We start from the raw sequence: 15,454 nt of genomic DNA, 5'->3' as shown, positions 1-15,454 counted from the left end.
CTTGCATGTAGTAGTTTAAAGGACTAGTTCACCCAAAAATGAAAATTCTTTCATCATTACCCAGATGTGTATGACTTTCTTTCTTCTGCTGAACAAAAACGAAGATTTTTAGAAGAACGTTTCAGCTCTGTAGGTTTATACAATGCATGTGAATGGTGGTCAGGTCCAAAAAACATATGAAAGCAGCATAAAAGTAATCCATATGACTCCAGTGGTTAAATCCATGTCTTCATAAGCGATATAATAGGTGTGGGTGAGAAACTGTAAAATGCTACAGAAATAAAATGTTAATTGATTAACAAATATTAACTGTAAAATATACAGTAATATATATATATATATATATATATATATATATATATATATATATATATATATATAGAAACAATACTTATGTCCTTTACTATAAATTATCCGATATGCACAAATAATGAAAAAAAAAAAATCACCAAAAAAAGAAAAAGAAAAAAGAGGAGGTGAAAGTAAAAGTGGAGATTTATAGTAAAAAATGACTTAATTATTAATCTGTTTCTCACCCACACCTATCATATCATTTCTAAAGACATGAATTTAAAAACTGGAGTCTTATGGATTACTTTTACACTGCCTTTATGTGCTTTTTGGACCTTCAAAGTTCTGGTCAGCATTAATTTATAATGTGAGACCCTACAGAGCTGACATATTTTGCTAAAAATCTTTGTGTGCAGCAGAAGTCGTCATACACATCTGGGATGGCATGAGGGTGAGTAAATGATGAGAGAATTTTCACTTTGGGTGAACTATCCCTTTAACATTGCAGGTGAAAACTTGCAACTAAAAAAATTTTTAGTTGAAAGTTTACTTTCAATTCCCCGATAACGCTTTTAATTTTTTTTACAGCATTTATTTAGTAGTCTTGGTTAATATTGATTTATGAAAAAAAAATTAAAAAAAATAATAAACAATGCCTTTGTTAGTTTATAATGCATTGATGTTAACATATACAACTTTACATTTGTATAATGTATTTGTACATGTTAAAATTAACCAAACTGTATAAGTGCTAAAAATGTATTTTGCATTGTTAGTTCATGTTAACTAATGTAGCTAACTAATGTTAATGCATACAACCTTATTGTAAAGTGTTATCAATGCTCCTTTTGTTCCAGTAATATATGTCTTTTTTTATTTATTTTTTTTCACATCTAAAATGTGGCTTTTCATACACATTCTCTTTGTATCTCCTGATGTTACATTCATTTTGCACTTCTCTTAACGGAACAGTTCACCAAAATGAAAAATGTCATGTCATTCAAAACCTATATGCTGTTATTTTCCCTTGCACTTTTAAAAATAAATGTTCTCAAAAGAATCTTTTAATAGTCTAAAAAAAACTTATTCCACTACAAAGAACTTTTTGAGCAATGGATGTTAAAGGTTCTTCATGGAACTACATGCCAATAAAGAAATTTTATTTTTAAGAGTGTGGAACAAAAATTAATTTTGGAGAATCTTTGTGCAGCTTTTTTTCCTTGACCATGGCTGTCAAGCTCCAAAAGGAAAAAATAAAATAAAATAAAAAAAACATAAAAGTAGTCAATATGATTCACCTTGAGCACGATATTCAGAGACTTCTGAAGCCATAAGATGACTTTGTGTCAAATTGTATCATTCACAATCGATCAAGATCGAGATTCAAAAAGTATACATCACACCACTGATGCCAAAACACCATTAATTCTCATGTGTCGTAAACAAATACAAAGCACCAGTGTGAATATGCAAAATATAGGATGAGATTTGAGAGTTGCATTGGAGGTGATTCTTATGAATAATGATCACATTTTATTCTGTTCCTCACACAGAGCTTTATGGCTTCAGAAGACTTGGAATATAGTGCATAAGTTGTATGGACTTCTCATTTGGTTCATTTATGGTGTTTCTCTGAAGCTTTTCAGACGTGGGCAATATGGACTGTTGTTTGGAAAAAAGCTGCGTAAAGATTCTAAATTGTCCAATTATATTCCACAGAAAAATAGCAGCATACCGGTTTGGAACGACAAGTTTGTGAATTTTCCTTTTTGGGTGAACTATTCCTTTAAGATCACAGCCCTGGTGGAGCAGACCAAGCGTGATGGCTCTCCAGCGTTCCATAAAGAATAAATGCAGCCTCTCACTGGCTCTGCTGAGACTTCTGCTCCCCAGGGCTGCAAATTTACTAGTGACCTCTGCATTCCATTCTAGAGCTGTGCTACTTCCACTTTTTTCCCCTTTGGAAAATTCCACTGCCACTGAGGTAGTCAAGAAAGCAGCCATCAGACAGTATGTAAAGGGAGGGGTTAAGGCTCAGACGCCATCTCTCCTAAGACCTGGACTGTGTGGAGCTGAGGCCATGAAGGAGCTACAAACTACATTCACAATACTCTCAATGTTTCAGATGTTGTACAAAAGAAAAAAGGAACAGCAAACTGGAAAAAATGCTGGTACATCTGCAAGAATACACTATTATCTGGGATATATGACTATGATATTTAATATCTGTGAAACTGAGCATGACTGAACTATGACAACAAATGTGTTGCATTTGCATTCACACAAATGTTCCACAGGGGAAGTTGCATGAAACTTGAGTACTTAAGCACAATAAAATGCATTAAGTACAGGTTAAAACTGAGAAACTAAAGGGGAAATTCTGTCATCAATTATTCACTTTTACGTTGTTTTAAATCTGTATGACATCATTCTTCCGAATTGTTTGGTGTCTTAAATCCCCATTCACTTTTTTGTATGGAGAAAAAAACTAAAATGCAACTGAAGCTGTCAGTGTCCAACAAATTTTATATATATATATATATATATATATATATATATATATATATATATATATATATATTTGTTTTTAATGTTTAGGCTAATGGAAGTCATATTATTAAGGAAAATGTAGAAATTTTAACCAGACAATTTGGACAAATTAGCTTCAGATAAGGTGACTAGCTGAAAGGTAATTTGCATCCCTGTAAAAATTATGAAAGAATTTAAATTTTGGGTGAATTATGCCAACCCTCACATATCAGTGCATTTTAATACAATGTTAAACGTCCAACATAATAACTGTCCATTTATAAGCCAAATCTCTTACTCTGAATTTGGATGAAAAAGCATTTAAAGCCCAAACTCTTAGAGTCCTTGTTTCTCTAGAATTCAACCAGTTATATTCCAGTATGCTAGTTTAGCAATGATAAGGCTCTTGAGAAATAATAACAAACAGGCCAGAGTTGCTCCATTATGACACCTGCTGGTGCACTTCAGCACTGCTATTCAGATTAAAGGATTTTTTTTGAGGGGTCATAACAATTTAGGCTAAATTAACAGCTTTTGTGGCACAATAATTGACTCAACCCTATTGACAAAAAAATAATCAAATTAACATTATTACTATTTTGTGGAAATTAACATCAACATTATGCTACAAATACTGTCAATTCAGCTTAACTTGTGTTGAACCCAGACCATTCCTTTAAGATTACTGAATGTGCTGAATGAGATAACTGTCCAAGTGTTGCATATATTTATTTGGTTTACACAAATAAAAAGAGAAACTTATAAAAAAGACGAGCTTTGCATCTCACAGAGAATCTTACGAGAAACTTAAACTACAATGAAATTTATTTCATTTGACGAGTCAAAAAGCCAGATTTTCAGTTTTCCTATATTTTCAACTATTAGTGTTGAAAACTAGATAAACTACAAAATGGTACAGGACATTAAAAAGTTGTGCACTTACAGTAAATCTAATGGTGCACATTTTAAAAACAACTGCAAGAACAGAGAAATCTTTAGAAATGATCATGACAGGGAAGGTTTGTTTGTTATACAACAAAAACATACAAAAAATTGAGAAAACTCATTTTAAACTACACAATATGTTCAACCCTGTTTGAATGTTTCAAAATGTTTCTTACTGTTACAAACAATTCCATCTCAAAACTAAAACCTTTGAAAATAACTGAAGATTCCACTGCTGTCCACATGGACCATATTCATACATAAAACTAATCTTGTTTGTTTTTGCAAATGAAACATTGTTCTTGTATACCATTATCAGAAGCTTTCATCAAGTTCCATCAAAACAAAAATGGCACAAAATGCACTACTAAGCACACAACTGTCACTTTACCTTGATAAACACCATTTTATTGAGGGGAAAAAAAAAAAGAAAAAAAAAAGAAAAAAAAAAAAAAGAATAACCTGACACATGGTTAAACTATCACTTGAATGAGGACTGCTTCAGGTTCAGAAGGCTAAACTGGGAATTAGTTCACCAAATCAGCCACAAGGGGAAGTACACTGGTTGAACTTCTGAGCAAAGCAATGTAATGGGAGAATAAACAGATAAAAATGTCTTCCATTACAAACTTCCAGAATGACGATTGTCTGTCCTCTGTAGTTATTAGTTACAAGGGCCAATTTTGCTAGAGACAGTTGTCGTTATATTTTTACACAGATATTAGCAGAGAAAAAGAAAATAATTTCAGTGATTTAATGCTAATGATTATGTCTTAATTAAAACAATCTTTGAATCTCAAAACAGTGAATTCCTCTATAATGTTGCTTTACTGATATACACAAACCAAAAACTAACGACCGTATTTTGGCCTGTAAGGTTCACCATTAGAGCAGTTAAAAAAAAAAAAAAAAAATTATACAGCAAAATTGTACCTGATCATCAAAAGGGAGAAAAGGTAACAAATTGGGATGCAGCTTTCAAAATGTAACCAAAAAGGCCATCACGTCTTTGTCCAGGGTTATAGATCAGAGTAAGGTCAAGCAATACTACAAAACCAACTGTGTGAATAAAGTTAAAACCTTGACATGTACGGTTCACATCTACACTAGCACACAACACATCATAAGAACATAGTTGTAGGGGCACAAATACACATCATGACAAAACAGAGGGAAGATAGAGAGAGGGAGCGAGAGAGAGAAAATCACATCCCACCAATCTGCTGCAGCTACCATTCTCCATTAACTTTTGGCTCACTTTAAGATGGCTCGAGAAGTTGTCTGATGGGAAATGCTTTTTCATGAAGGTTGGACGGAGGTTTAAGATGGGCAGTAACCTCCCTTACTAGCTGGCCGTTTCTTTTTAAATGGTCCGTTAAAAGTTGGCTATGAGAGTGTCATAGAGTGTGTTTAGAGGATGAGGTTTGGAGGATTTGGTTTGTTTCCTCTCCTCTGCCCTTTAAACAGCCGTGGCACTCTTCTCTTTCTTGTCGCCATCTTCGTGCCAGGTCAGACGCTCCTCATAGAAGGCAATGACGATCTGTGGGCACTTGTGATTGGCTTCTTTTGCAAGCACAAGGTCTGCCTCATCAGAGTCCTTCCTGTGGTGGGATATAACCAACAAAGAAAAACATTTGCATCAAGTGGAGTATTACAAAATATTGCAATTGTGTTCTATACATCACACTGCACTGTTTTAGCTCCAGTTCTAATCTAATAAATCAAAAATTGCTTTGTGACATGAAAATTTTCTGCATTAACTGTTCTGCTCGACTTAAGGGAAAGGTTGCATTAACCAAAGGTTTTCTGTCATTTACAGAATTTTAAAAACACTGAAAGGAAAAAAGGAAATCCTTTGTCATTTTGACAGATAAAAACGCTACAAGTTATGCTATCTGGAACATTTCATGGGATATTGTTAATTGTATGGGGTGACTATTGTGAGAGCAGAATGAAATGTAAGAGTTAAGAACTCGCAACACCGCACTTTAATACTCTGCATAATAACTGCAAAAATGTCCAACACTTGCTGGTTTTAAGATACTGAAATGTAAAGATTTACCGATTTTTTTTATTTTTTTGGGTCATATAAAAAGGTAAATGAAATATATTTGAGTTTTACACTGATGCACAGACCAAACAAGAAAAAATAAAGACTTTTGAAAACTTCCTAAGGCCTTTACTTGAGGAAACTGAATTCAGCACTTAAGACCTGCAGAAGTTCTGTGATGGAAACATGTTAACACCAACATACAGGCCTGTTTGGGAACCAAAACGACAATGGAAAGAAATTTAAGGTGTAAGGAGAGCTACATCCCATATACTGAATAATGTGCTGTTGTAATGTCAGCTACAGGTAGGTACTGCTGTTGTCTTGTAGCCCCTACATGTAGTTCAACGTCCAACAATCCAACAGGATTTCAAGGGCTTTATGTCTAGCAGCATTCCTTTGCTTGATGCAGCATCCATCAGTACTTCTTTAGCTTCACTTGGAGGGTTTCTAGGGCTTTACATCTAGCAGCATTCCTTTGCTTGGCTACATGTCTCAGACGTGCTAATTTCTCCTCTTGTTGAATGTGTATAGCATAACAGCATGATGACTAAATAAATGTATCTAATGTTAAAAGACTTAATTGTACCGCTACATGTCCACTTGTTCAATGAGCATTATTTTGCCGACCATGCCTCCAGACTATTGTGTAATTTTTAGAATTGCTAACGTTAGATCATGAGTGCTACCATAGCTCATCCAAAGATGTTGGTGTGACTACAGTACCGATAGGAGCTATGTCAGTACAAAGTTAAATCATCTTCAACTTTTCTCGCCATACAGCTAACTAAATGAATGGGATCCGTCGAGTTTATTTTACAAGTGGAAATAAATCTAGCATAAGAGAAGCTGCTCTGACATGGAGTACAATTAACGTTAGCTAAAAAGACATAATATACATAACCTACAGAGCTAACGATGTTAAAAGTCAAAACCATACAATAGTCAGCCAACAGAAAAAAACGAATGTCCTAACCTCAGGCAATGTCACCACTCTCCGCTCAAAATGAGCCGTAAAGTATGAGGCGCCAAACAGCGCAGGGAGAGAGCAGTGTGTTCAAAGGCAAACTTCCTAGCATTTGCTGCCGTGCCAGGAGTAAACAACCACATGATGTAATGTTTTAACAGTTGAGTAGAATTTTTTGCTCAATGCAGTTCACTCATACGAGCGTGACAGAAATGCACCATAGGAATCATTAAGGAGTCTCAACACCCCCCCCCCCCCCACAAAAAAAAAAAAAAAACCTCTTTGGATCTGGACCACACACAAGTCACCCAAATTGATGTGAAAAAAGCTAAATTCGCCAAAAAGCGAGTTGTTTAGAAGTTTTTGTGATATCAATGTCACTTTAAAAATAAAGCACTACTACATTTTACTGATGGACAATAGAGAATGATGAAAATTTAAATTCCAGTCCATCAAAGTGATAATGACCATAAATACAAAAGTATAGAATATAACCCCTTAGTTTTTTTCCCCCCTAATGCCCACTTGTAATGTTAGTCGTGGTTTCTTGCACCAAAACGTCAACACTGAGTATAACATGACCATTTTCCACACTTTCTTTGACCCGTAGAATTATACAGGCTGTGTTTAAGCCTCCTATACCCTCCCGAGACCCGAGCGTGACTGCATTTTCCATTTGCCTTTTTGATTTGTAAATTGTAGCACCTAATAAACATGCAAAAAAAATTATATATATATATATATATACACACACACACACACACACACACAGTTGAAGTAGTAAGTTCACATACACCTTACATTAAACTCAGTTTTTAACAATTCCTGACACTAATTGAGAAACTTTCCCTGTCTTAGGTCAGTTAGGATCACTACTTTATTTTAAGAATGTGAAATGTCAGAATAACAGTAGAGAGAATTTTTTACTTCAGCTTTTATTTCTTTCATCACATTCCCAGTGGGTCAGAAGTTTACATACACTTTGTTAGTATTTGGTAGCATTGCCTTTAAGTTGTTTAACTTGGGTCAAATGTTTTGAGTAGCCTTCCACAAGCTTCTCACACTAAGTTGCTGGAATTTTGGCCTATCCCTTCAGACAGAACTGGTGCAGGTTTGTAAGCCTCCTTGCTCGCACACACTTTTTCAGTTCTGCCCACAAATTTTCTATCTGATTGAGGTCAGGGCTTTGTGATGGCCACTCCAATACCTTGACTTTGTTGTCCTTTTGTAGCATTGCCACAAATTTAGAGGTATGCTTGGGGTCATTGTCCTTTTGGAAGATCCATTTGCGACCAAGCTTTAACTTCCTGGCTGATGTCTTGAGATGTTGCTTCAATATATCCATATAATATTCCTTCTTCATGATGCCATCTATTTTGTGAAGGGCACCAGTCCCTCCTGCAGCAAAGCACCCCCACAACATGATGCTGCCACCCTCATGCTTCACGGTTGGGATGGTGTTCTTCGGCTTGCAAGCCTCACCCCTTTTCCTCCAAACATAGACGGTCATTATTGCCAAACAGTAAAATTTTTGTTTCATCAAACCAGAGGATATTTCTCAAAAAAGATCTTCGTCCCCATGTGCAAACTGTAGTCTGGCTTTTTTTATGGCGGTTTTGGAGCAGTGGCTTCTTCCCTGCTGAGCAGCCTTTAGGGTTATATCGATATAGGACTCGTTTTACTGTGGATATAGATACTTGTCTACCTGTTTCCTCCAGCATTTTCACAAGGTCCTTTGCTGTTGTTCTGGGATTGATTTGCACTTTTCGCACCAAATTACATTCATCTCTAGGAGACAGAATGTCTCCTTCCTGAGCGGTATGATGGCTGTGTGGTTTCATGGTGTTTATACTTGCATACTATTGTTCGTACAGATGAACATGGTAGCTTCGGGCGTTTGGAAATTGCTCCCATGGATCAACCAGACTTGTGGAGGACCTCATTCTTTTTCCCCGAGGTCTTGGCTGATTTCTCTTGAATTTCCCATGATGTCACACAAAGAGGCACTGAGTTTGAAGGTAGGCCTTAAAATACATCCACAGCTTCACCTCCAATTGACACCAATTAGTGAATTAGACTATCAGAAGCTATTGGCTAATTGCCTAAAGGCATGACATCATTTTCTGGAGTTTTCCAAGCGGCTTAAAGGCACAGTTAATTTAGTGTATGTAAACTTCTGACCCACTGGAATTGTGATAGTCAATTAAAAGTGAAACAATCTGTCTGTAAACAATTGTTGGAAAAATTACTTGTCATGCATAAAGTAGATGTCCTAAACGACCTGCCAAAATAGTTTGCTAATGTGAAATCTGTGGAGTGGTTAAAAAATGAGTTTTAATGACTTCAACCCAAGTGTATATACACTTCTAACTTCAACTGTATATATAAATAGTTTTCATAAAAATGTATGTCAACATATGTGGACAGTGGGACTAAGTTGGGAAATTTTAAATACTACAAAGCAATTGAAAGTCAGATTTTTTTTTTTTAAAACAAATTGTTTATTATGTTTCCAGGAATGTTGGTTATTCATGTTTGTGAGACGTTACAGATATTACATCAGAAATTAGCATAATTAATTCTGATTCAAAGTAACGGCCAGCATCATCCAATCACTGCAAACCATGTTAAAATAAAATTAAACATTATGAATTATGAATCTATGTACCGATCACCATTGTCCCATTTCTGCCAACCATGTTGAGTGGTCCAAACATGATCTGCAGCCTGAAACTGAATTTTTGATAGAAAGTTTGGATTGAACACACTGCATATAGAGCTATAGGATGCTCCCTCACTCCCTATTTAGTGAATGATTTAACCTCCAGTGTGCTGTCTGTCTGCACTGATCTCAAAACAGTTTGAAATGCACCTTATTTTCATCCCAACTCCATATAAAGCCTCTGAAAGCAACATTTTATAGATTTTGGATGAACCCATTGATTCTTAATGTGATAATGCACAGTAAATATAGGATTTCTAAGGAAAACATTAGCTAAAGTACACATCAGTGTACATTGTGTTTAGCTGTGTGACATTTCACAATAAATCGCTCAGATTTTAAAAATGGCATATCAAATGAAACTAGAGACTCTAATCTTTTGACTCAAACAGGTTTCAATGTAAAAACTTAATTAGGTTTCTTACCAGATGTACTTTTGTTGGCATTTCTGCCAAAGACAAACTCTGCTGTGGTCGGCGCCATGTTGTTTTGTCACATGAATCTATGTGTCAAAAGTTTAACCCTTTACTGACAGCACAGACTCTCCTGAACTGAGATCAGTCGGAATTAATTTAAATTATGCGCTGCACATAACGAAGCCAAAATACAACATCCACACAGGGGGGTCACACGCGGATATGTAAAATACCTCTTATGAATGGCTAACCTTCAAATACAAATTGCTGTATAGGTGCTGATATGTAAATGTGGGTAGTCATGTTAATTTTCTCAGTGTTGTAACATCATAACCTTAATGATTTGTGAATGACCTGTTTTTGCAGCTTAGATTCCATAACAGGCCTGTGTAGACATGGGGGGGGGGGGGGGCAATGTGAATATTTGAGTATGTCTTACTATTACTTGAACAAAGAAAATCCTGTTTTCTATGATCAATTATCCTAAGTTCCCTTTGGATAGAATTTATCAACCCTGTAAGGTTTGTAAAGTAAATGACTAAAAGAGCTGAATTGGCACATACAGTGTTTTGAAAGGAGATATTTTGCCCTACAATGACAAAAGCACACAGTACTCACCACTTCATAAGGAACATAAGGTCTCCACAGGAGTCTGTTGCTCCAATAATCTTCTCTGGCTCCAGACCTCGCTCAAATCCTCTTGCAACAAGGATCTCATCCTAAGAGGAACAAGGATGATGCTCAAATAACACCAATGGCTCAAAATAGGCAGATGTTTATTTTTACATCGCAATACTAAATCCACTGAAGTAGATCTTTACAACAAAAGTTCACATACCTGGAAAAATTGTCAAGCAAGAAAAAGATTTGAGCCTCTAGAAACACCAGCCATACCAAAAATACAACTAAAATGATAATCCATCTTGACTTTGTAATTAAATGCAAATGCACCTCTACTAGATGTAAGTCATTAAATTCTCGACAACCCCCAAACAGTATTTTCCTTTACGGTGTGTGCTCTCAAACTTTAAAAACAACCAAGACGTTATATAAATAGTAAACAATAGTGCACGCCATTTCATTTTTCCCACAGAGATCAAAACAAATTCTTCACTAAACAGTTTTAAGACATAAACCAAATCAACCCTGTGGACTGATGGCTGATTAACAACCTCATAGCTCATTGTAGGTCTTTAAAGGTTTTTAGGCTATCGCAAAAATTAAGGATGCACCGATAGGGAATTTCTGGTTTTATAATTCAAAGCTCATTGTGGAATATACTGATAAAAAACCTGGAAGTTGGAACTACTTGCTAATGAATTAAAAGTTACTCATTGCAAAAATAGGTGTCATTCAAAAGCTTGGAAACTCTTAACTGCTGCTATTTAAGGTTTATTAACACATGTAACTTGAACCAGAAATATGCCCATATTACAGATGTATGCTGATTTAAATGAGAAATAAATGACAACAGACTTGTATAGATTGTTTGGTGCCCATTTATATAAACATTTACGGTAATCCTGATGGCTCAGAGAGACAATATGAACTTCTAACAGATGTAATAATGCTTATTAAATTATCTGCGAAAATATCAGCAGCAATTCAACTATCAGTGCAATGATATTTAGATTTTCCCGATTATCGGCCATCGATATACCATGCATCCCTATTAAAAATCAATTCCACTATGGAGAGAATGCATGGGATTTATTCTTATGGAACCCTGTTGCACTTTTTAGCTTTTAAATATTGAATCACTTTGAACTGTGTATTTTCTTACATGGTTCCCACTCTTTTCAAGGCACAAATTTTCCAGGACATTTTATATGCCCACCAAGTGTAATATTTAAGCAAAAATATGTGTCCATTTAAATCGAGCTTTTATTTTGGAGTTTCTGTGTGTTTTGTATGGTAGATAAGCAGTTCACTACATCGCCTAGTGTGATCATTAATCCCCGTAAAGCTACGATTTAATTAAATAAATATATAGTATGTGCTGTCCACTTCAGAACGCTCTTCTCTGTTTTGTACTGCACACACAGATGATCATGATGAGGTTTACTCATTTGGGATTCAATTAAATTGCAGACTTTAGTAGTTTAATTATCACACTAGGACATACATAAATTTTAATTTGATTGTGCATTCAAACATTTGTTTTCGTCCAAATGTGTCATATTCCATGACATTCTGCGTTTTATAGCTAATGCCATTTTTATGACTAGATTCCGTACGTGTTTGCTGCATACTACATGTGGAAACCACACTATAAGCAGACTCCGATTGTTGAATTATTGAAAATTAATTCACATCCCGAGTGTGAAGGCCGAATAACCATGCTACCAAATTAGGGTGTTAATCTGTTGTCCACCCATCATCGTTGTCTAAATTTAATAACTTAAATGTTTTTGTGATTAACACAACAGCAATGTTGGAATGAAAAAAGCGTATGCTGTACTGTATCAATACTTAAACTATTTCATCGGAGCAAAGCAGAGATGACAGCAGATGAGCAGAAAAAGTATGTGACGGATTCGTTCATGACAGTTAACCGTTGACGTTGTTTCACAATGTGCAGCTGCCGGCGATGACAAAACGAAACAAATGAGTATATGACTCCTATTCCAAGTCCGGATCGTTACCATGTAACAAAAACCTTGTTAGCAACACAGTCAAACAGTTCTATTATACTAAAATATTTGAGGACAAATAATTATTTTGATATTTTTCGAATTTTCCATTATTGGAAAACTTCACTGCAAAATTCCAGGTTTTTTAGGATGTGTAGGACCCTGTTAACACCCTTACCTCCTTTTTCTTTTTGGGTTTGCTGCTACCCCCATTCTCTTCTTCTGAGTTTTTCCTCTTGCTTGTGGCGCTGCTGCTACTGCTGCTCTCTTTAGGGCGGGCCACAGAAGAGCCTGTGCTGGAGGACTTACTGCTGGGTGTGCTCCCACTGCTTCCCTTTTTATAGGTCTTCATGAACTCTGAAATGAGCTCCGGACAGTCCAAGTTCTTCTCTGGTTCCCAGGTATTGTGTTTCCTGCAAGCAATGCATGACTCATGCAGATCAATTAAAGCCATCAGATTTCCTTATATCATAGGTCTTTGTGCATGAGATACAACTATGGCCCCGTTTCCACTTAGTTGTAAGATGCGTTTCAGGTGATCCGATCACATGTGGTCTGGCGAGACACATCGCTGTTTACACCTGGTCATTTAAATGAGCCTCCTGTGACCACTTGTGTTTGGATTTGGAGGGGAGGGTCTCTGTTTCATGACGTCATACATCAATCACTAAGTCAGTGTGTTACTACATGATAATAAAGCACAACAAATTCAGATAAAATGGTACGCTGTTTCTCCCAGATGCGGTTGAAATTTAATCTAAGCACAAACACAACATATTAAGCAGAACTTTGTTATTTTAGTGGATAACCTGTATTAAGAGCTTCAGGTGTTAGTGCTTTTCATCTGTGTTGATATCAGACACACTAAAGAAGATCCATAAAACTCTTGTGATTGTGTATGTAACCGTTTTAACTTTTTCCGATCGGACAGTTTATTCCTTTTAAAGCCGGTCGTAAACAGCAAAGTTTAAACTCTTGTTTTAACGCAGCAATTGATTGACAGGTGAGGGGTGGTGCTTCAGGACAGATTAGACATGTGTTTTTGACCACATTCGTATGTGGTTTTTGTGATTCGATCGAAAAACATGTTAGACCCATATTTAGGACTGAACACCTGTGATCGGATCACCCGAAACGCATCTTAATACCAGGTGGAAATGGGGTCAATGAAGTTCACACACAAAACAAATTTACCAGGAACACATGAAGTGATCTTTTAAAGAACAGTTTTGGCATTTTTATGTGTGGTAACAATTTATGTGCATGTAATGCAAACATTCACACAAAGTAGCCTTTCACTCAACTTCTAGAGATGCGAAAACAGACATACTGTATACAAAATAATGTAAAGGTGAACTAAAACTTACTCTGAAAAGCCTTTCCACTTCAGGAAATATTCCACCCTGCCCTTCACAACTCTCCTATCCAAGACCTTCTCCACCACATACTCTTCCTCATCAGAGGACCCAGCAGCAGCATCATCATCTTCGCGGTTCTGGTTGTTCTTCCCCATGACTGATTTTGAACTTATTCTTTCCTATAAGCAACAGCGGCCGTGTGCTTCCTGGTTTGGGAGGAAACCAGTCCCACTGAAAGAGAAAAACGCATTACAATGAATGAGTTTTAAGGGTAAATTTCTGTTAGCTGAATTGCAATGGCAAAGGTCAATATTTGTGCTTTTTCTACACTCACCTAGTCTTTCAGTGCGTGACCTCAGAAAGTGCAGAGATGATCCTAGGTTACAGCATTCAAAAAGAGCTCCCCTAAGTATACAAAGTCAATGTAAGCATAATTACATTTAATGATTTTCAAGCCTTGACTGCATAAGACAAACTATACGAAACGATACTTATAATAACAGCTTTTGCAAGGTGTGGATACCAAAAAAGTACTACGTGATATGCAAACAATGCTGCACACACTGTTATCAGCATAGATGCAAACATTGCATGCTGCCTGATCAACCAACAATAGGACGAGCAATCATTCTGGCCATTCCCCTGGTAGGCCATGTTTCAAATCCCATACTCATTTTCAAAGACCCACATATAACCAGCCTTGCACTAGATATAGGATAAACAAGCCATGTGTTCTTATCATAAAGCCACTCAAGGATCTTATCGAGCAAGGCCAAACACTGTTGAAAAAGCCTTTGAAATATCACGTTATCGTAATTTCACATTTCAACAAAGAAATTATTAAACCACGTAAAAGCATGTTATCAAATGTGGAAAGTATATCCACAACATCACAGTAATTATCATATCATAAACAGTTACATGCACTGCTAGAAGCATGCTAACATTTTGGCTAAAGAAATACCACTGAATGCTACCGTTAGCATGGCTAATAGCTCACCATACAAAAGTAACAAAGCAAAAAAAAAAAAAAAAAAAAAAACAATGGAATGGAAACTTATTTAGGAAATAATTGTATACTCTTTCGGTGTGGTGTTTGTAAATATCAATCCAAAAGTAATCTCAACGAGCCACTGCCTGCAAAAACAATGCCCGCTTAGCAACAACGCAGGCCGCGCTGAACAGAACAGATTTTTACCTGATCTTATCATCTTTAAACAACACTGACTGTTTCAATCACTTCCAGACGGCAAGGACGATTTACTATAGTATTATCTGAAACTGATATACCCCATTATTTTATACTCACTGAGAGGTTTTCGGAGTTTTTCTATTCGTGTTGGATAATGGGCTGCGACGGCGTTTCCCTGCACAGAGTTTGCTGTTTTTCGCGCATGCATCCGTCCAGTGGCGTGTTGAGCCAATCAGCGCGCGCTTGCGCGGGCCTCTCTCGCGCCAAAAACGGTGTCTTTTTTTTTCTTGCAACACACGTTTCAACATAAACATGTAAATTAAATGATGTACTTTAAGGGGAAAACATAAG

General features: G+C 36.2%; 1 protein-coding gene across 1 annotated transcript; it reads right to left on the bottom strand.

Annotated features, from left to right (window-relative positions):
- Window positions 1-3,669: 3,669 nt before the first annotated feature.
- On the bottom strand, window positions 3,670-15,346 carry LOC127420357 (chromobox protein homolog 5-like). Its single transcript, XM_051662575.1, has 6 exons — window positions 15,221-15,346; window positions 14,246-14,316; window positions 13,921-14,142; window positions 12,732-12,966; window positions 10,539-10,639; window positions 3,670-5,366 (listed from the first exon to the last, which is right to left on the bottom strand). The coding sequence occupies exons 3-6, from the start codon at window positions 14,064-14,066 to the stop codon at window positions 5,225-5,227; spliced, it is 624 nt and encodes a 207-aa protein (XP_051518535.1). The 5' UTR covers window positions 14,067-14,142; window positions 14,246-14,316; window positions 15,221-15,346; the 3' UTR covers window positions 3,670-5,224.
- Window positions 15,347-15,454: the final 108 nt, after the last annotated feature.

Source organism: Myxocyprinus asiaticus, chromosome 29 (genome assembly GCF_019703515.2).
Source record: "Myxocyprinus asiaticus isolate MX2 ecotype Aquarium Trade chromosome 29, UBuf_Myxa_2, whole genome shotgun sequence".
NCBI classification, from domain to species: domain Eukaryota; kingdom Metazoa; phylum Chordata; class Actinopteri; order Cypriniformes; family Catostomidae; genus Myxocyprinus; species Myxocyprinus asiaticus.
This window is presented reverse-complemented; position numbering and strand designations above follow the sequence as displayed.